This window comes from Physcomitrium patens, chromosome 16 (assembly GCF_059467195.1).
Source record: "Physcomitrium patens ecotype Gransden chromosome 16, ASM5946719v1, whole genome shotgun sequence".
In the NCBI taxonomy this organism is placed as follows: domain Eukaryota; kingdom Viridiplantae; phylum Streptophyta; class Bryopsida; order Funariales; family Funariaceae; genus Physcomitrium; species Physcomitrium patens.
The window spans coordinates 11,054,678-11,077,844 of NC_143425.1; the positions used below are offsets into that span (position 1 = coordinate 11,054,678).

The following is a 23,167-nucleotide window of genomic DNA, read 5'->3' on the forward strand; positions in this document are numbered from 1 at the left end:
TTCGATTACACTGTGATGACTATGTGTGGTATCCCGTCCATCGAGCTCGCTGGCACACGCGAGGACTGGCAGAAGCTGCGGTCGGCACTGGCACTGTTGGACGACTTGGATCTTGTAGAGTGGCGATCACAGCTCGATTTCATTCTCACCCACTTCGAGCACGCTTTCGACGGCAAGGTTGAGCAATCTTTCTGGAACGACATTTTCTTGGAACATGGCGCCAACGGCTCCGGAGGCGTTACAAAGGTGTCGGGGTGGATCGGCACCTTTTTTCTGTACACCACGAAGAAGTTAAACTCGGGTGCTCTAGGAGAGCCCAGCGAAACCGAGAACACGTCTGGCTTTTATCAGAATTCCCCAGTGAAAAGAGCCTCAGATAGCCGGTATCGTCAAGTCATCAATCCTGAAGATTTTCCGATGGGATTGAGCGAGACGCCGTTCAAGTGGCAGTACTTCAATAAAGAGATTGAAATGTTGCTGCGAGGAGGGCTAATCGGCGTAATCCACAACCATGAAACACATGCCGTGGCTCCCCACGTGGGCTGGCTGGTCACAGAGGCCAAAGAGAAGGTACCTCATACGGGAAATTTTCCATTTTCCCCTCCAAGTTATCCCCCAGAGGTCACAGAGGAGGTACCTCGTGACGAAACTGGGAATTCTGGTTTTAGAAATTGGCTGCGATCCAAATTCAGAACTTCCAAAGGGTTGCATGCTTCCGATCGGAAAGCAGAACGTGAATCTGGACAACGGAACCGACATGGGTAATGGATTCAGCTTTCAGATTTTTTGCAGTTAAGAGAATTAAAAAATTGTGAAGCTTCGTTAGAAACACATGTGTCTATATTTTTCCATATTATGTTAGTAGTCCATGCTCCCGTCAGTTATGGTATCATCCATACCTGACACTGTTCCATTGTGGAATATCCTGTTGAGTGTATATTCCTGTTGTCCATCTTCCTTCAATCAACATTAGAGTTCCCTACAATTTATTTCCAAGATTTCAATGTGGTATCAGAGCGCTGTTCTCTTTTCGTTTCACTAGTCTGTAGTACAGCTCTTTTTTCCTATTGACATGTATTCTTCTGACTCGTGGTCACAAGTACACAAATAGAGATAGCTAGGAACACCTCAGAGGGCAATATGGATCACACTAGTACCCCAGTCCAACTGGAACAAGCTGCATCTGGTTCCACACTGATCACCACTCATGTCACCAATCACACCATGATTCCCGAAGCTTATCACCTTGTTGGAATAGATAACTATGGTATATGGGCATTTAGAATATTGAACATCTTGAAGAGAGACTAATTATATCGTTAATGTATCACGCCCCCAAGCGACCACATGACTCCGGAGGAGACCAGAGGCTATAAACGCCCTCAACAGCTACTTAAAGAACGGAGTGGTAGTCAAGCTACTTCGGCGCTACGACGAGCCACAAGAGTACTGGACATCGTTGAAACAACATTATGAATCTGACAACTCAAGAAAGGTATCTCTTCTTGAAAACAAATTCAGCAATAGAGAAAATGCTAGCATGGACAAATATTTGACTGATACAAAAGAAGCAGCAGATTTATAAGAAGTAGATGAGCTGTTGCCTAAAGCTATTGTAATATACTTTACTTTACCGAACCTTCCAAAAGAGTATGATATATCTAAGCAGGTCATTAACAAAGAGAAAAAACTGTCCACTTATCTGGAACTATTAGAAAAGAAAACATAGAAAAAAACTTGAGAAACAACACAAAACGTGAAGGAGAAGCATTGAACACCTTTTACAACAATCCTTTGGATACCATTGTCATATTCAGTGAAGACTTGCTTTAAGGCAAATTGAAGGCAAATTGGGAATTGCAACAAAAAGATTATAACTCTAATAGAATCTTAAATAAATTATAATTAAACCTTAATAATTATAAATAAACTTTAATCAAATCTAAAAAAAAACCTTAAAGGAATATTAAAAAAAAAAACCCTAAAGAAGTAATAAAGAAACTCTAAATAAATAATTAAAAAATCCTTTAAATAAATAAAAATAGAATTTAAGTAAATTCTAATGTAGCCCTAAATAAACCCTAAATAAATCCTAAGTGAACCCTAACCAAACCTTATTCAAATTTTAATGAAACCTTATTGAAACCCTAAACGAGTTCAAATAAAATCCTAAACCTTAAACTAAATCCTACTAAAATTGTAAACCTTAAGCCAAATCCTATAATAAACTAAAATTATCTATTATCAAATTATTCAAGAAGTCTTAACTATTTTTATTAAGATATTAACAATACATACCATACATGCATATATTTTAATGATTTTATTATCTACTTTATAAGTCATCAAAGTTATATAAAGCAAGGTCTTTTAAACATATTAATGTGCATAAATTTAATATATTTGATTTAATTAATATAAATTATATACTTCTAAATTTTTTAAAGAGAATAATAAATTTATTTTTTATATTTGAAATATTTAAATAAAAAAATACCAAATACCAATTATTAATATCTTAAAGTATAATGAATTATATTAATAAGTTTTTTACAAAATATTTTTTAAGTTTTTTTAATTGATATGCTTTATTAAGTAGCACAAAGTTTTTATATATTAACCATGTTTTTAGTGTAATTTTGAATAAATATTTTATAAATACTATACCAAATTATATTACAACTATAAAGATATATTTACTACTTCCTTGAAGTTTGTTATCACTTAAAACTTATTTTAAAATTAAATAATTAAATTTTTTTTATTTAATATTTTAACATGTCTATTTTAAATATTATAATAATTCATAAAAATTAATGATACTATGAAAAAATACATAATATGTACATATTTATAAATTATTTATATACTCTATTTTGATTATTCAAGTAATTTTTAATCAAAAATCCAAAATACATTTATAATGTATATTGCAAACTTTGCTAATACTAATACTATTATAAATGTACAAAATTAAAGCATACTTAGTCTACCAACTTTTATATTCTTCATGCACTAGATATTTGGATTTAGATTTTTAATATGATACTTTTAAAAAATTAATGCTATAAATAAAATTATATTTATGTTTAATGTCTTATAATCTTATTTTATAATTTAATCATGATACTTCAAATACTACCATCAAAATTAGATTTAGACTTATTTCAGAACTCTCTTATAAGAGTTTATACTATGGTTTTTAAATATTTTTTTAAAAAATAATTCATCATTATGAGATTTTTTATTTGCTTTAAATATTTGATTTTCTTAGCTCTAATTTAAATATTAAGTTTGATACTTATGGTTTTAAGATGCAAAGCTAGTCAGAATATTTAAAGAAAAATAAAACTATTAATAGACTTGGCAATGCTTTAAAAGCAAATTATCAATGTACTTCTATTTTCTAAATATAATATAATTATACTGTGAAAAGAAGTAGCAAGACAACAACATTTTTCAATTTATTTTACTTTATCCAATTCATTATAATTTTTATTTTCAATAATTTTATTTTGATTTTATATAATTAAATATATTTATTGTTTGATATTTATATTTTTAGATATTTTCTTTGGATATATATATTAAAAATATCATATTAATAATTTAAATCATTGTTTTATTTTCATATTTTTTACTATATTTTTTTAAAGCTAGATTTTTTTTTATCTCATAGAAAATATATATATATATATATATATATATATATATGTATATATATATACTAGCAAAAACCCTTACTGTTTGGCACCTGAATCTTTGGCAATATCTTTACATTTTATATAATATATATGAAGACATAATCAAAAGAAATTAAATTAAATTATATATATTTTTTTATATTTACATCAAATTAAATCATATTTTAAAACTAATTGTAAATTTTTTTATTTTATTTTTTGACTATATATAAAATTTTATCTTACAAATTAATCGTATTTGATAGTATTACTGTACCACTAATATGTATATAAAGAAATAATATGTTATGTCTTTGCCATTACAAAACTAATTTTAGGATGTTAATAACAAATAATTTATTTACTTCCAGAATCATTTTATTTTTTTTGTTTAATTTCCAAGTAACTTACAAACTAAAATCCCTTCAATCAATATATTAAAAATAAAATAAATTAAAATAATTGTTTTTAAAATAATCATAATACTACCTAATTAATAGGATATTTTTATTACAAATTAGTAGAATTACAAAAAATCTATTATTCTTTGATGTATTTATTGTAGGATTCAATATTTTTTGTCTTCTTATTTTTAATAAAGATTAAGAAAATTGTATACTTAAGATTTAAAAAAATATTATACACAATTTGGTATTGTTGTGAATGAAACAATTAAAAACCTTTCCATTATTTACTTCCTCTATTCCAATAATTTTTTAAAGATATTTTAGCTTTTATATCAAAAAAAACATATATATATATATATATATATATATATATATCACAATTATCTTTGGTAATACAAAATATTTTTGCAATATATCCAAATGACATATTTTTTGATATTTAAATTCTTCTTAGATATAAGCTAAGCATTCTCATGTCTTTAGATATATATATATATATATATATATATATAATTCTAGGAAAGTTTTAAAATAATGCAACAAATGTTAAAATCTTGTTACACCTTTTATTTATTTATTAATTAAGAGAGTGTTTTATGCAATTAAAATTGATTTATAAGAAAATTTTCAACAAATGGAGATAGTTAGAATGTAATTTTTTGCTACTACTATGTAATGAGTGACCTTGAAATCATTATGTGAAGTGGTGAAATCATCATGCATAACAAATGATGATATTTTTATTATAATTAAATGTTATTACATCACAAAGTAAAATGTTTATATTGTTGAACCATAGACTTTATTAGAATATCTTACCTAGTTCTGGATAATATCGTTGATAGTGGAAAAAGTACTGAGTCAATAGCCAAGACAATAAAGGCGTTGATTAAACATTAACTTTGAGTATTTGTAGCATGTTCAAGACTTTTAACACATCATAATTGACCAACTTCGGAAGTAAGAATTACACATACAAACAAACACTTCTATACCTTTGCAACAAAGGTTTCATGGTGCAACATTTTAGTCCCTTTCCATCGTAAGGTACAATATGTGGCCTGATTCTACTAATAATTCTGAAGATCATACAACGGTACAAGGTACTTCGAATATTTTGAGAAAGCTGTGGCTAAGGTAATGGTGTAGAGCGACTATTTGTCGGACCATGCCCACTGTTGAGAGGTTGCTAACAATCAATAGAACGGGAACTCGGTGCTGTCACGACATGCTTATCAATCAAAGCATTAACGAAACAACCTACGGTCAGTAAACAAGTGATCTATTTGCAAGCAAATTCATGCACCTGGAGATAGTAGTAACTACTAATGGAAAGAGGACAATCAAACTTGGATTTACAAGAATGATGTGTCGAAAGAAGAATGACTTTGATTAATTGAATTTAATAGACTAAATGAAGGCGCCTCAATTCTACTTGGAAAGTGCCACTTGCATTCAAAGTGCGTTGGGCTAGGTTTCGGATATCTTCTCGGGAGCACTCGCGGGAAATTCTAACAAGCTCCCATAAGGCTCCCCCTGCAACGAGGTCTTTGGCATTCACTTCTGCAAATTCAACAGAGTTTTAAATTACTAGGTAGCCAGAAACGGAACCAAATTCATAGATTAGGCATATAAGATTGCGGATGGTGATTTGTATTTTGGTCACCTCTTTTGTCGTTGGATTATAAGATTTGTGTTCTCCGCTTAAGAAATGTCAGAATTACAGAAAACTGTCACTAATTTGAAATCACTTACCACAATTTAACTACTGCTGATTTTGCTTATGCAGCGATCGAGAAACCCATAACCCGACTACAATGCATTGAAAGATAAGCTGCGAAGTAGGATAAAAAGAGAAGTTAGAAACATACCATGCTGTGCTAAGTGGCAAAGTGCTAGTTCAATGTGCCGACGAATGGGTGATGCTTCGTTGTTAGCATTGGCCACGATCCATGGTAAGGCTCCATCATCAATAAGCAGAGACCTCCCCATTTTATAACCTGCACAGTTTTGATAGAGAGTCGATCTAAGCTGACCAAAGAACAGTAGGCATGAGGTAAGTCAGTATCATAACATGAAGTAGGAAAGGGCAGGATTTGATACCTTGAGCAGCACCACGTGACTCACACTTTGCGAAGTTCGCAATTCCTCGTGCTACTTGAGCAAGCACGTCAGGATGACGTGACCGAACCATACCAAGGAGTGCACGAATACCACCTTCCTCCCTCAGTTTGACTTGAAGCTTGTCTGCATGATTTGTAGGATTAGAAACATGCCTTAGAATCACATATCCTTGACAACTTACACTATACATTCGCTTAATTTTCACAGAATTACCCAGGTCAAAAGGCATACGCAAAAACCTATTCAATAGTTATAACCCAATGACAATAGAGATAACCGAAATAAAACACAATGACAAAGCGCGACATTAAATCAAACGACGAGAGTTTTGCACACGCTTTTAGGTGAGTAGAAGCACCGTTCCCACATAAGTTGGCTATAGCTCCAGCAACCATTCGTAGTGTTTGTGGGTCTTCAGCATCGTCAGCTGTTCGAGCTAAAAGACCTATTCCTCCTTGTGACATAATTAACTCCTGGTTTGTCTCTGCAGACGCATCCATTAAAACCCTTAAACAATTGAAGAAATAACCCATAACGGTGATATGAGCCGTCAGAGGGCGCAATCTCTAAATTCGGCAAGAGCAATGGCAGGTGTAGATGTCACTCACCATTCATAGCAAGGTTGGCAACAGCTCCAGCAGCTACCCGCCTAATTGTCTCATCTTCTGAGCTTTGTAAGAGCATCAGCAAAGATCCCAAACCTCCAGCTTCTACGATTTTCTCCTGATTTGCTTCTGGATTACACTGAATTGTTAGTAAAGCAACGTGGAATTCAAAAAAACCAAATCTTGTAAGCAGCATGGTTCCAGTTCTGATCGAGCTTGTTAAGGCATGTCTACAAAAGTCCAATTCTGGTATACAGTGCCTTCTGAAATAGCACGAAAAGAAGCAGCATATTTCGTTGTATTCTCTAGTAACGATTAAAAGATCAGATGATTGTTTTGAAAATCAGACACTTTTATACTGTAGGAGTAATCCCACATTAAACCTTAATAATATTACGGTTGTGCACAACTTAACACAACCGAAGTTTTAGGTTGTAAAAGATCCTTCCAATAGGATGAATCCTAAAACCAAAAAAATTGCTCCAGAACAATTCTGAAGATCAAAAGTGATACCTCTGTACACGTAGCAAGGAGCTTTTATGAATTTTCACGAACTAAAAAGACGTGACAAACCTTCAGCTGCGAGATTGGCCACCACCTTCACAGCATGGACGCGAACATCAACGTCCTCAGATTCCAGCAAAGAGAGAATTTTGTGAAGACCAACTGTACACAACCAAACAGACAGGAATAATTCAGCCATAGTTTTTCTCATGTCTGCTCAATCTCATTCTGAGTGCCAATATTATGTAGTAGGTCTTCATGATCTAAGATAGTTTTAACTGTGGTTGAAACACGTGCATATGTTAACAATATGTTACATATACATAACACTCCAAGTTTCTAGATTGCTTTCAAGTTCACACGCAAATACAGACATCGATCTATTGCGTCTGACCTGAAAAGTCAAGCCAGTATTACCTTGTTCAAATAGCTTAGCAATGGTGGCTCTCTGGCCGTTGATGGTATCACGCATATGATTAGGTTTACTAAGACTAATAAGTGGACTTTCTGAACCAAGTGAGCTTCTGCCTGAACCACCATTCATCATTATTCTCCTTGAATGCTGCATCAGTTGACCACATGAAAAAGAGTAATTAGTTGAAATGAAATCCAGTAGTCTTCCGAAACCAAAAGAACTGAACATGCAATAGTGCAACCACGGCAATAAAGTTCAGTGAGAGGGACCAGGTGTGAAGGTATCAAAAAGCCAGCGATTCGTTATTGGACTACCTCATCATGCTCCTCGGAGAGGATCGAAACCTGTTCCTTCAGATGTCGAATTTCTTCCTCTAGTCTCTCCCTCTCCTTCAACTCCTCATCCAGTCTGTGCCTCACGGTTAGGAGTTCATCACCTTGCTGCCTCGTCAGACTTCCATTCACGCTTCTTTTCGATACCTGAGATTTCGCTACCATCAGCTCCTGTTCCAGCTGCTCACGCTTCTGACGTTCATTTTCCAGCAGCGTCCGAAGCTCCGAAATTTCAATTATCTGCTCCTCAGAATGTCCGAGTTTCTGGCGTTCACTTTCCAGCAGTGCCCGAAGCTCGGCAATCTCCTTGTCTTGACCATCGAACTGGTTGCGCTTCTGCTGTTCGTTTTCCAGCGAGGCGCGTAGCTTCATAATTTCTAAGCTTTGGTTATCAGACTGTTTGCTGTTTTGACGCTCAATTTCTAGTAATGTTCGAAGCTCCTCAATCTCCTTGCTTTGGTCATTGGACTGCTCCTGAGCAATACATGAACCAAAAATTATCAGCAAATATGCCCTAGTTTTAGAACCAACGTCGTGACTTCCATAAGGCTCTAGATCGGTCACTCTACAACCTATTCGATGCTAAACCTACATCAAAGTTTCAAACCATACTCGTCAAAATATAATGAAATTGTAACTTCCAGGTCGCCTCGAAATTCAGAAGTACATATTAATTCAGCTGCCCGAACTTAATCGTGAAGAAATAATGTTTAATCTATAAAACGTAACTTCTCACCACTATAAACAAAATCGCACAATCCAGACTCCTATAGCTAGACATTAAAGGTGTTAAAACTAAGTACCTCTGAATCTCGTTGGATTTGAGGCGTGGCAGCCTGGAGTTCCTTCTCCAAGCGCTCAAGCTGCAGACGCTGACAGCCAAGCTCGTCTTCCAAGCGCTCCCGATGAGTTCGCTCAATTTTCCGACTTTCCAGAGATTCTGCGAGTTCTTTTTTATACTTCTCGATTTCCTCCGCCAACTCCTTCTGTTGCGTTTCCATTTTCTTAGTTATCTCCTTCTGAATCTTCAACTCCTCTTCTTGCGTGCATTTCTAAACCAAATCCCAACAGAAAGCTCAAGAACTGTTTAATATGCGGATGAAAGTATATGCAACAAATATGATTCAACAATGCCTCGATTTTGATAACTAATTTATTTTCAGTCAAAATAAGTTATGAAATTTCTATTTGTGACCTCCGGACGTTGTCTCACTTGATCGCATAGAAAAACATAATTACGAAAAGAGTTCGATTAAAAAACACTGTCACTTGCCAAGAGTATCACATCAGAGTTCTTCCAAGAGAGACATGGAAGCGGAATGATATTTTCCGTTAAGTGATCTAAAAGCGGTGACAATTTATTGAAGTGAGGTCCTCGTTCATACGTCGACACCCAATCGTTAGACTAGGAACCACAAAAAGAGCGAGTGAGCATTAAGGTCCATCACATCCACCGACCTCTTGTTGCTCGTTCTGGCGTTCACGTGTAAGCAGTTGGATTTCCTCCTGCAACATATCCCGAACATGAACAACTTCCTCCAGTCTATGCCGAAGTTCCTCCACCTCCTCACACCCTTTCTCACACTTGAGTCGCATTTCCTCCACTTCTTGTTCATATGTACTTTTTTCTGCCATTATAGACTACATCCATCGAAACAGTTTCAATGAATTGCATCAGGGTTAAGAATCTTTGAAGAAATTGTGAAACATTGACTATTCAACCCACAGTTGCAAGTACAAAGCCTTCTCAGTAAAGATGGATTATTTCGACAAACCTCCAACGCAGTTTGGAGGCGGTTCTCTGCCTCCATCACAAGCTGACGACTTTCCTCCACAACCCGATCTAATTCTTCATCGTTTTCCTGCCGAGCCTTCACCTGCCTCTCGTTTTCTGCGACAAGTCTATCCAATTCAGCTTCCATTCTTCGGCAAAGACTTTTGTAGTCAAACTCCTCCTTTAATTTGACCATATTCTCGACCTTCATTGCCTGTCACAATTCGTCGGAATTCCATGTCATGATTTATTTAGAGGATGATTGAATTCCCCTATAGAAATGAACTGAAGAGATTACGCCAAAAATAAGATGGTTGTAAATGGATTGTAGCAATTTACTCGCTGGCCAAACATAATAGTACTAGTTGTTTCTCCTCTGTGCCTTGGTGAAGGTCCGATGGTCACAATCAATGATGTCCTAGCAGTTCCTGCAGATAGAGATATATGAATGGCCCAGGGAGATCATTGGCAATAGTATTCTTAAGACGAGACTTAAAAGAAAGGCCTTTCATGTTGTAGAAGTAGCGAAACATTCCAACTATGCTTTTAACTAAGTTAGAAACTGAAGTGGAAGAAGTCAAATAATTGAACCTTTGCGCACTTAACATGATAAGCAGACAGAATAATCTCACCACCAAAAGAATCACGCAACAGTCTTGTCAACTTAGAGTCCCGAATAGGTACATGAGGGCTGTTTTCTGCTAAAGCATTGATACATTTACCCAATGCTGTCAATGATAAATTGATGGACTTCGCTTCCTCCAATGTATGGCCCTCGCTTCCTATGTTCATGCCACAGATAGAAGCCAAGTTCAGTGGCCATCCTCTACTGCTGTGTTAAATTAGGCTCGAACTACAGAAAAAGGCGATAAATGTAAAAGTGGAATTGTGAAAGAGATCAACTTCGCACTCAGGGGAATGAACACATCATCCAATAACCAACCTGATTTATCAACACGCTCCGAACCAGCAAGATCTACAATAAGTAGTTTGCTTCTTCGAATCGTAGTTGCCCGCATTTTCCCATTCCCATTCTCAGTAGGCTCCTTACTTCTAACTGCTTTTTTCACTTGTACCTGCACAAGCAGAAAACGAAATCAAATATCTCTACTGCTAAATAAACAGTCATAAAATATCGAGTCGAGTACTAGATATGAAGATCATGGTGTGTGTGTGTGTGTGAGAGAGAGAGAGAGAGAGAGAGAGAGAGAAAGAGAGGCGGCTACGTTAACGGCTACGCTCATGATAAACAGAAAAAGTTCTCATTTCAGTTTTTAAATCAATCAATCGTGAAGGTGATAGGATGCCACACACCAACAGAAGCGCGTGACTTCGCGAGGACTCTGTATTAAGTTTTGTGTTCGCTGCAACCCGATTTGATTCACCGACATCAAGGAGGTTGACGAAGCTCTGGTGGTCAGTCAGCTGTATCTGAGTAGCTCCGGGAACCGATACATCTCCTGTCTTGGGGTCTTCTTGAATGTGACAATTGTCCCTTTCAGGTGCAAGCAGATCTTGTACTGATTCCATGTAGAGCTGCAGTCCGACTTAGCATTTACGTTTGGGTTCGATAAAAGGGCCGTTCAAGGGGGAAAAAACGTACAATTTCTAAACATTAAAAACAAATAATCGATTAAGAAACCTCAGAAAGTATCTTTACCTGCAAATAAGACACAGTAACAGTGTCATCGACGTGGTTAATACTGGATAAAATATCCTCCAATGCACGAACCATAATTCCTCGATCAGCTGTGTCTTCATCGCCTAGCTTTCCAAGAGTAAACGTCTTTCCTGTGCCCGTTTGACCATATGCCATGACGGTACCGTTGTACCCTTCAAGGACACTCTGAACGAGTTTCAAAGAAGAATCAGTATTGAGCTGCACATCTAAACCTGGTAAATACGAGTTAAAGATTTAGCACACACCAGTACCACAATCAAGCTACATTGAGTGGCCAAATCTTCTCTGAAAAAGAAGCACTCTCCGTATCCGCGTATTGAGGGAAGGCTGCTAAAATCAAAGTATGTCTAGCTGTATTAGATACACACCGATTCCGAAAAATGTAGAGAAATAACAATTTAGAGCAAAGGTCCCGCAAATGACCTCCACAACAGGCTTCGCAACAACTTCATACACACGTTTCTGAGATGCAGTTTCCGTAAGGATTTCATCAAATTGATAAGTCTCGCTCTCCCAGTTATTCTTGCGGAGCTTCAACCTTTTAAGCTGCACAAACAAAAAAAAAGAGGTTGTATTATCGGCACTACATGAAAAAATCAATAAATTTGTACACATTCACATAAAGGCGAGAATTTCTCATTAGATTAATCACAGTACCTCGGGTTGAAGCTCCACACAATCAGCAAAATCAAGATCAGCCTCCAATTCTTCTGCATTCCTTGGACGCAGCCGAACGGTTACTCGCACCCGATTAGCAACTGAAATACCACGATTGCTTAGTGAGTTTATCGTGCTACGTATACATCCCTACTTCAGCATCGTAACCGACCCGTACATGTTCTGTATTGTCCAGTGCCACTTTCAGTGGATTGCATCAGTTAAGAGTATTCTAATTTCGCTGACGCCTAGTTCTTACGTTGGTTCTGTGTAAATTCAGTACATTTCGTGTTGTAACAGCACAATAAAGCAAAGTGTACCTTCTCCACTAAAAAAATGTAAGTACTCAAAAAACCTAGTAAAATTGGACCCTAATGCAAGAAATGGTTAATGAGATGGCCGAGGATATCAGACTGCAGCGATTTAATGTCCTGGAAACGTCTAAGAGTTACATGTGGATCCTATTTGATAGATTCAGGCGATGAATTCCTTAACTAATCGTATACGAATGTATTATGTAGGCCATCGCTCTCTCTGACACACTTGGAAAGTGGTAAGAGACGTAGACACCTTGAAAGCCTCAAGAGCACAAAAAATCTCATAGTCCGAGATTCCTGTCAGATCTGGATTGGGAAGATCGAGATTTCTTCAGCACTGACGGAAGAAACGATAGGGAACCAAATAGATCCTAAATCGAAAAGCCTCGGACTCAATTTCTGAAATGTGAGCAGGTGTGAATAACTCTTCCAACAGAGGCTTCAGCAGCAGCACCTTACTCTATTCTCATTTACAAACTACTAAGCCAATATAGCTCACGGAAGATCTGAAAAGCAGAACAACGTCGGCCTTGAAAATCAGCTAGAGGTAATTCCGTATTCAATGAACTTATAAAAGAGAGCAGGACATTTGCCACTCCATTTTTCAGTAGCGGGATTCAAGCTAGTTATGAAGGTAGAAAGGAGCTTGCACTGTTTCTAGAGCCTGACATGAGAGGTGTCCATTTCACAATGAATGAGTAGGTAACGAATGCATACCACCGCCGTCATGTGATTGTCTGGTAGATCCATTACTCTGGCGCCGGGTGGATGTGGTGGAGGACGAGGTGACAGGGGAAGCAGACTTAGTACGCATGTGTGTGCCTTTAGAAGAATCAGGTTGGGAGGGCGAGGGAGTGGGTGAGAGAAGCGACCCTGCAACGTTCTTTCCAGAGTTCACAGACAGTGGGCGACTCTTGTGCGCCTGAGCAAATGCCATTCTTCGATCCAACCCACCTCACCGCATCCAGAGGAAACGGTCCCCACCCCAAATGCAGGGATAGGAAACTCGCACCCGCGGTTGTGATCCCGTACCTTTCCTCTTCACCTCACAAATCAAAAATGCCGTAACTCCTCTCCTACAAACTCAAACAGACGTGCCGTCCCCACTGCTAATCACCTAATAACCACACTTCGAATTTTCGAAATCCTATTGGTTCGAAGCAACCAGAAAACACAATGCCAAGCTCATTCCTTCCACAAGGTCCACGCTCGCAGGCGCACCAAGAACTCTCCCCGTCTTCATTTCATTTCACTAGTATCCGGTCCTTGGAACAATGTACCAATCCTACTAGCACAGAATCCGCCACTGTCATGATAAGTCAAACGCCTCTCACATCAAACATACCTCACCATACCTCACATCACACACGGTCAGAGCCAGCGGCATTACAGAATCTCGAAATCCAAAACCCTTGGCAAACACTGGCGACAGTGAATGGCCATCCAGCCTCGAAGAAAAAAGGGGCCAAAATACAAAAACTAAACAGCAACAGTCGCAGAAGTAGTGGCATAAGGAAAGAAATGAAGAGGGAAAGAAAGGAAAACCAAAAACAATACAAAGGAAGAAGACGAAGAAGAAAAAGAAGGAAATAAAAAATAGACAAAAAAACAAAAAGTGAGGGAAAATAAAATAGAATAAACTAGAGAAAACAAATGGTCAAAAAACAGGATCAGCAGATTCAGCGAGAGGGAGGCCGAGGAGCTAGAAAAAACAGGATCTGGAAGTAGAGTTATGGAGTAAGAGGAGGAGGAGGAGGAGGAGGAGAAAGGACGGGGGCGGGGAATGGGGATGGGGCCCTGAATTTGAGATCGGCACGGAGGATGGATGTAAGCGTTCATACATCCATGAGGAGGAGTGGAAGGAGGGGGCGGGACCATCGTCACCTCGGCTCCCTCCCTCCCTCCTGCGCTGTCCCACTGCCGTCCCTGTCTCACCCGCCGCGATCCGCCGGGCCACCCTCCTCGCCCTCCTCGCCCCCGCCCCTATTCAGGCGGATGAGCCGCATCTCACAAATGGGGTCCTACCACCGCTCCGTCGACCCTATCGCCCATGACCGTGCCAGTCCGCACTAGTCTGCGCGAGATCGCAACTTAAATCGAGCCTATGTGCGTTTGCCACGTGTATATTACTATACCTCTTGGCTTTTTACTTCTCCTATTATCGAAAAAGCGATCTTTTAGTGGCAAAGTCTCTTTTATTTGGATAAACTATTAGATTAATTTTTGCAAATTTTTGTAGATGGTTGCTAACAGCTTACATGTTTTTTTTTGTTTCAAAGTTTTACTCAAAAAATATTGTGATGGTGGATGTCAAATACATATATATAAATAAAGATGATCGTGTTAAGATGATTATCAACGAACTTCTTGCTGTTTAGAATTTGGACGTTGATACTAAAGAAATGGACAAAATTTAAGGAATACAATTGGAAATAAATTGTATGATACTACAAGCTGGATGAACCCTTTAACATGAACGTGAGTACAAAGGGTCGTTCGTCAATATGTACGATGATACTTAGAACACAAAGAAGTTTTAAAAGATAAACTATAATAAGTAATAAATCAATACTGGTGTATTGAAAAGCATCTAGTGTTGTTAATGACAAAGTAAAACACAATTTGCTGCTGTTCATCCTATCCATACAATTATACTTGGTTTCTTATTTTAGAGAAAGTATACGTACTTGAATGAATGCATACATATTGATGTTGGCAAAGATAGGTGTAGGGAACTACTTGTTAATAACATACACATAACAAATGTTTTTCATAGTTTGAAAGAATATATCACCTAAAAAGCTGTAAAATATATAAATACACATATTGAAATTTTATGAAATAACTTTAAAATAATCTGAAATTATGTATAAAATACAAATAAACTATTCATTATAGATTATAATTCAACGTTGTTTTTTTTAGTAATTAAGGCAACAGAATTTAAAATATCTGGTAAATATCTGATATTCATTCCATATTCCCTCATGTAAGTGTTTGTATGTTGTTTCCAAATACAGAGAGATAAATAGCAGATATTCGAAAAATAATCAAGATTTATTTTCAATCACACCATGCTCCAAATATTTGTAATTTTAATAAACGTGTCATTTCATATGGGTAATGTTTTTACTTTGTGTGATTAGATTTATCAATTTCATATTAATATTCTTTGGAATCTCATTTCATACATTCAGTGCATAAATCCACTTCCTAAATTTGAATATATATATATATATATATATATATATAAACAAAAGTTGAAATATATAATGTGTTGTACTAAAACGATTCCAGGACGTGATGACTTGTCATTTATCTCATTTATCAAACTCACAAATTTAATCCTTCCTGAGGATTTTGTTTACATTAAAAAGAATTATCAACATCAGTTGCTTGATAGCTGAAAATCACTCATTACTGTTAATTGTTTTTCATTGTTGAGATAGAAGTTGCAATGATTTGACTATTTAATTATCAATATTTCGTTAGGCATGATGTCAAATAATGAACCCAAAAGACCTCACATAAAATAATAAAAAATATGTGGAGAAGTTTTAAATGTTTTTCTTGAATGTACACATCTATAAATGGAAATAAAATTATTCTATCTTGGGTTAAAGGATGCGGTTTACAAACCTTGGTATTCTTGTGAATTAATGCTATTGCCCACTTTATTTTGTTATTGTTATGCGATGCTAATTCACGTGCAAGTTAGGGCCATTATTATGGGTTGTAACCACGTTCACATGCGGTGATAGGGCAGTGGTCCCAATCCCGCGGGTTCCAAGAGGAGAAGCTGTGGGCCCAGACAGTGTGAACAGAGCAGTGGAATTTTGTACACGTGGGAATGTTTGAGTAAAATTAAAGTTTGCCTGGCATTAATACTAATGCAAAAAGTTTCATAACATCCAACACCAATTATTGGAACCCACAATTGGATAAGAAGAATAATTTTACTTGGCATTACTCATGCGATTGTCAGATTAATCAAAAACTTAATGGTGGTTTCTATGAGACTGTGTGTGTACGTGTATTTATAAATTTGAACGGAAATGTAAAACAAAACATGTGTTGGTGCAATGTATTTTGTGAAAATTGTACAGTAAATGATTTTCACTTGATTCTTCTGAGGAGCATGCATAACATGTTTCAAGTAAACCCATGAATTTAAAGATCCACAACTTGTCTTGTGAAGGGTTGTGAAGATGAGGTTGTGATGCAGTTGAACAAGTGGGTTGGTTTTGGAAAGTGTCATATACTGTATTTATACACAATCAACTCAATCAGTGTGAATGAAACATATTACTCCGTATCATTTTAGATGGAATTGTGTAAAATCATGTAGTTCTCAATATATGAGATTAAGAAAGCATTGGCAACTTTTAGAGGCAACAAACCCAATGGGTTTTGGTGTCATTTCACAATCTTTGTTGCTGCATTCAATTCCACAAATGTTTACACAAAGCCAAGCAAATAATGTCTTAAAAATGGCTACCTATTCTAGAGGGCCAGTTTCACAGCTTAAGTTCAAGGAATAGGCATATATGAAAAGGCTGGCAAAGGCTCATTAAGGCGCAGCTGGAGCTTTCTAATTCTATGATACCAATTCCAAGTTGTTGATTAGGGTTTTGGAGCCAATGTGAGCTCACGAAATTGCATGTTTTAGGGTTTCATTGAAAAAACAGAAGTGTTAATGGCAAAGCCCCAACATTAATCTCGCTTAACTGTTGTCATCTATCTGTTTCCATCCCCATGTACAAATCCTTTTTAAAAAATACATCTGGGAAGGATAATTCACATAGCCAAATTGACATCTCCTTTCTCATTTGTGAGAAAAATAAAACAAAAACCCTGTTTATGTAGATCAAGATTTGATGTGTTGTTTTATTATTGTTTTGAATTGTTAGTTTTGTGAAAGTTACTCAGGGACAGAATATGACATCAGAACACAATAGCTAATAGGTGCAGGAAAAAAAATATAAATAAAGTAAAAATAGTAATTGAACATGTTGCAATAAACAAACATACAAAACCAGATGTCAAAAAATGTTAAATTTTCAACACGATTTAAGTATGTTTTCCTTTTAGAAAATGATTCTTTTTGTTAATTAACTTGGAATTCAAGATGATTGACAAACTACAATTATAACTTCAAATTATAACTCAAAGTAAAATATTCATGAAAAATGCTTCTTACTTGTCTTATTATTTGTTAACATAGGTGTTTGGTAAGTTACATGTTAATTTATTCACTTGAGAATTCTCATTATTATTGCAAAAATGTACTACATACATAATTTTTATAATTAACTTTCAAACTATTCATATTTTTTTTAAAAAAATAATTGTGCTTTAATCCAGTTGTACACTAATTCAAATAAAAAATTAAAAACATTATATGCATTCTTAAATTAATCCAAAAAACACAAAATTTTATAATTCTTTTCCAACAATCACAAATTTGATAAAAGTGTTTATTTATGTATGTAAGATTAAAAATCAGAAGTTTGAAATTTTATATGGAGTTAAAATTTAAAATATCTCATTTTCTTAGTTATTAACTTGTAGCAAGAATAAAATCTAAAAAATCCTTATTTTAATATTAATTTTAAAACTAAAATTTAAAGTACTTTTTTTGAATAGTATATATTTTTTCATAAATATATTTTAAATAATAAAATTCATAAGGATTTTATTAAGATTAAATTTTAAGTAAGTATAATGACAACTTATTAAGATTAAATTTTAAGTAAGTATAATTAATTTTAGGTTATTTGATCATCAATTATTTTACTTTGCTACTTATTAAAAGACTTTTACTTCTAGCATCTTTATCAACTTGAGGTGTTGTCATAGACATACATGTGTAAACTAATAATTACATATATGATTTAGATAAAAGTAGGTAAAAGTATGTTAATTCTATAATATCTTCTATACAAGCTTCTTAGAAGCTTCATAGATGTTGCTTTGACTTTATAGATGTCTTTAAATGACTTTTTTAGGTTCAAAACATGGTCAATAAGTTGAGCATGTGCCACATATGTTGGTAGCTTGAAGAACAAGCTAACTATGTGGCTCACACATAAAAAACTTACCTTGTAAGCTAAGGCATGTGTCCCACAAAGTCAACACATATTAGAGGTCATATAGAACATCGTCATGTAGCTCTTAGTTAGATAATATATATAGAGGTAAGACTGAAGCCCTCTTCATTTTTATCAACTCTTTTCTTGCTTCTAGTGTAGATTTAAGAGTCTTTAGTTTCCTTGTCTTTTGGCGATAGCCATTTCAGTTTCTTTTTAATATACATACTACTTTATTGCTATTTCGTCACTTTTTTTTAACATAGTTTTTCCAAGTTTATGGATCTTCTTTCAATTCATGTCTTTAACAAATTAACAAGAATATACTTACAATATTAGAGCTTTTTCTTTTCTTGATTAAGAGTGGATTATCCTTTTTTCTTGATAAAACATAAGCATATTAGAAGTTGTGAATTACCCTCTTCTAAACTAATATTATTTTTAATATCTTCTTTATTCTCAAGTCTCATTTCCTACTAATCTTGAGCAATATTAGACATTTATTTTTTAAGTACTAACATGGTAGAGCTTGTTGAAATGAACAATGCAATGACACAAATGCAAGAGCAATTGAAGAAATTAATGCTTGCGATACATCAATTTAGTTTTTCTTTACAAAGAGCAACAAGAATAGCATGAAGTGATGATATAGATGTGATTGGATTTGCTTCAATATCTACATCCAATCATGTCTCTTCTCCTATGGTGGAACATCCTTTTAATACTAGAGAACGAAGAATTACCTTGCATGAGAAGTTTAATGGCATAAGATCCAAATTTTGAGGATTTATCAATCAAGTACAACTTATAATTGAACTTCTTTAGATTGGATTTCTTGTACTTTTGACTTTTTTAAAAGTATAATAATTAAGAGTATAGTTAATTAAGTAGAAAATTACAAGTCTAGTATAATTAAACCTATATTTGTAGGTACAAGAGTTTTCTTGCATGTTGTAAAAGAAGGATCACCTTGTGTCATTCATACCACACTTGTTCCTAAGAATGCAGAGACTTTAAGTGGTATTCCAAGCCAATATCAAGATTTTCAAGATGTATTTGAAAAAAAGAATGCAGATAATCTTCCAGAACATCATCCCTATGACTTCTCAATTAACCTTCAAAAAAGAACACAATTGCTATTTGGATCAATTTATAACTTATTACAAAATAAGTTGACAGAACTCAAGGAGTATATTGAAGAAAATCTACACAAGAACTTCATACGCCATTCCAAATCTCGAGCAAGAGTCCCGATTCTATTTGTGAAGAAAAAAGATAAATTATTATGGATGTATATTGAATATTGAAGATTCAACAAGACCACCATCAAAAATAAGAATCCACTACCTTTAATATCTATACTTCTTGATCAGTTGAATCAAACTAAGATCTATACAAAAATAGATCTATAAAAAACATACAATCTGATACGTAGCAAAAAAAGAGATGAATGGAAGACTATATTTTGAACCGGGTACAGATATTTTGAATATAATGTCATCTCTTTTGAACTTATAAATACACAAACAGCTTTTTAATATCTTATAAATGATCTTTTTTGAGAATTTTTGGATGATTTTGTTGTTTGTTATCTAGACAACATCTTAATCTATTCTAAGAACATAGAAGAATATAAACTTCATGTTTATTTTTTGTTACAAAAATTAAGAGATGTGGGACTGTACGCTAAGATATAAAAGTGTATATTCCATACTACTCAAATTTACTTCTTAAGTTACATCATTTCAAATGATAGACTTGTAATGGATCTTAAGAAAGTTCAAACTATTATAGATTAGAAGATTTCAAAAATGGTTTGAGATATTCAATATTTTTTGGAATTTGCCAATTACTATCAAATCTTCATTGAGGACTTCTCTCGAACAACAACTCCACTTACACATTTGACTTGTAAAAACAAACTTCAATAGAATCAAGAAGCAGAAACAACATTTGAAGCTATAAAAACAACCTTTGTTTTTGCACCAATCTTATATCATCTTGACATTTCTAAGGCATTCTTTATAGAAACAAACACATCGAACTTTGTTTTGGGTGCTGTATAATCACAAATGGGAATAGATGATAAAATTCATTCAATAGCTTTTCATTCCAAGAAATTTTTAAGAACTGAGATTAACTATGATATCCACAATAAAGAGCTTCTTATAATTATGGATTCTTTTCAAGAATGGTATCATTATCTAGAAGGCACTTCCAATCTAGTCATTATGTATACAGATCATAAGAGCCTCAAATATTTCATGTCAGCTTGTCTTTTGAATCATCGCCAGACTTGTTGGAGCATGTCTTTGTCAAGATTTCAGTTCAATATTATTTATTAGCTAAAAAAACAATAAGATTTATCTGATATCTTTTTTAGATATTCTTATCTTACATCTAAAGAAGGAGATGCAACTTTTGATCAATAAAAGATAACTTTATTGAAACCAGAACAATTTCATCTTCGAGCAGTGAAATCAACATTGATTGTTGATTCAACTTTTCTCAAACAAATTAAAATAGGTATGTCCTCTAATTTTCTTGTTCACGATATGAAGAATATTCCTTCTAAGTCCCATGATACTTCTAAGTTTGTCTTCAAGAATAACCTACTTTATTTTGAACGACATCTATATGTGTCAAAAAGAAAAGCATGTTAACATGTTCTTCAAGCATGCAATAACTTTCCAATAGCAAGACATATTAGATACAATAAGACTCTGGAGCTAATATCTAGAGATTTTTAATAGCCACAAATGTGAAAAGCTGTAAAAGACTTTGTTCAATCTTGTGACATTTGTTGAAGGTCAAAAAATCCTCGACATCGATCTTATGAACTTCTTCAATCATTATCTATTCCAAAACAACTATGGTCTTCTTCATCTATAGAATTTATTATGAATCTTCCAATCTTAGGATTGTATAATTTTATATTTGTAATAGTAGATTATTTTACTAAAATGATACATTTTGTACCATGCAAAAAATCTATCACAAATGAAAAAACTGCCAAGCTTTTCTTTGATAATATCTATTGATATTGAGGTATGCCAAAAGATATTATATCGGATAGTATCTCACAGACATATATTTATTATAATTGATACTTAGGTGATATGAATAGGTAGAAGTAGGTAAATGTAGATTAATTTCATAACATCTTCTAGAAAAGCTTCCTAGAAGCTTCATAGACGTTACTTTACATGTGTTTATACTTAATTGGTAGATTAGAAACTTGGTCAATAAGATAACCACGTCCCATACATGTTGATAGCTTGTGGAACAAGCTCACTGTGTGGCGTCTATATAGAAAACTTGCATTGCAAGTTAAGATACGTGTTGTGCAAAGTCAATACATTTTTGGAGGTCTAATAGAATATCGCCACGTAGCTCTTAAGTAGATAGTATATATAGATGCAAGAGTGAAGCCTTCTTCACTCTTATCAACTTCTTTCTTACTTCTAGTTTAGTTTCAAGGATCTCTAGTTTTCTTCTCTTTTGGCAATAGCCATTCTAGTTTTTTTTTTTTTAATATATATATTGAATTATTTCTATTTTTTCATCTTTCTATGAATAAAATATCACTTATTTATTTATTTTTATCAATTTCTCGTCCTTGAGAGATTGACAAGAGTGCACTTATAATATTAGAGTTTTATCTAATCTTGATTAAGAATAGATTACTCCTTTCTCTTAATAAGACATAAGCGTATTAGAAGTTGCAGATTACCCTCTTCTAAGCTGCTATTATCCTTGGTATTTTTTTTTTTCTCAAGTCCTTTCTTTTATTTTTCTTGAGCGATATTAGACATCTTTTCAATTCTAAGTGTTATCATCGTAGAACTTATTGAAATAAAAAGTGCAATGGCACAAATGCAAGAACAATTGAGAGAGTTAATGCTTGCGATGTATCAAGTCAATTTACCATGACAAGGAGCAATAAGATTGGCAAGAAGTGAAGATATAGAAATGATTGGAGCTGCTTCAACATCTACACCAAATCATATTCCTTCTCCTATTGTGGAACACCCTTCCAGTGTTCAAGAACTAAAAATTGCTCTATCTGAGAAGTTTGATGGCACTTGATCAAAATTTAGAGGATTTATCAATCAAGTACAATTTGAGATTGAACTTCAATCCTAAAGCTATCCAACTCCAAGATCGCAAGTTAGATTCATTGGTACACTTCTTTCAAATTCAACATTATCATGGTTTTCATCTTTTTTTATATGACAAGATTCAATATTAGATAATCTGAAGGCTTTTTTGGTGGAGTTTTGATCCATGTATGGAAAACATGATGCATTTCGTGTCCTAACCAACAAGATCTGTATTTTGTAATAAAACAATCGGTCAGCAACATTGTATATTTTTCAATTTCGACAACTTGTAACTCATATCAAATGGGATGATGCTGCACTTGTTAGCCAATTTCTCTATGGATTACAATGTGAGCTGAAAAAATCAATGCTAAACTTACCTGATCTTTAAACATTGAGTCAAGCAATTGACTTTGTTATAAAGTATGAAAATCATCTTTTTGAATTTCGATTTAGAGAATCGTACAAGTACACCT

At 34.4% G+C, this 23,167-nt stretch overlaps 1 protein-coding gene across 2 annotated transcripts; it reads right to left on the minus strand.

Annotated features, from left to right (window-relative positions):
- Positions 1-5,133: 5,133 nt before the first annotated feature.
- LOC112293661 (kinesin-like protein KIN-UB) lies at positions 5,134-14,260 on the minus strand. 2 transcript variants are annotated; one of them, XM_024543345.3, is made up of 19 exons: positions 13,217-14,260; positions 12,183-12,283; positions 11,949-12,071; positions 11,505-11,690; positions 11,159-11,380; positions 10,788-10,920; positions 10,477-10,626; positions 10,184-10,272; positions 9,846-10,058; positions 9,529-9,711; positions 8,874-9,122; positions 8,053-8,544; positions 7,741-7,885; positions 7,393-7,485; positions 6,823-6,948; positions 6,573-6,698; positions 6,194-6,337; positions 5,962-6,090; positions 5,134-5,653 (listed from the first exon to the last, which is right to left on the minus strand). In XM_024543345.3, exons 1-19 carry the CDS (start codon positions 13,434-13,436, stop codon positions 5,493-5,495), a joined length of 3,285 nt encoding a protein of 1,094 aa, XP_024399113.1. In that variant the 5' UTR covers positions 13,437-14,260; the 3' UTR covers positions 5,134-5,492. The 2 variants fall into 2 exon arrangements, with proteins under 2 accessions (XP_024399113.1, XP_090113106.1); XM_090256980.1 differs by lacking the exons at positions 12,183-12,283; positions 13,217-14,260 and having other exon boundaries at positions 11,894-12,033.
- Between the last annotated feature and the right edge of the window lie 8,907 nt (positions 14,261-23,167).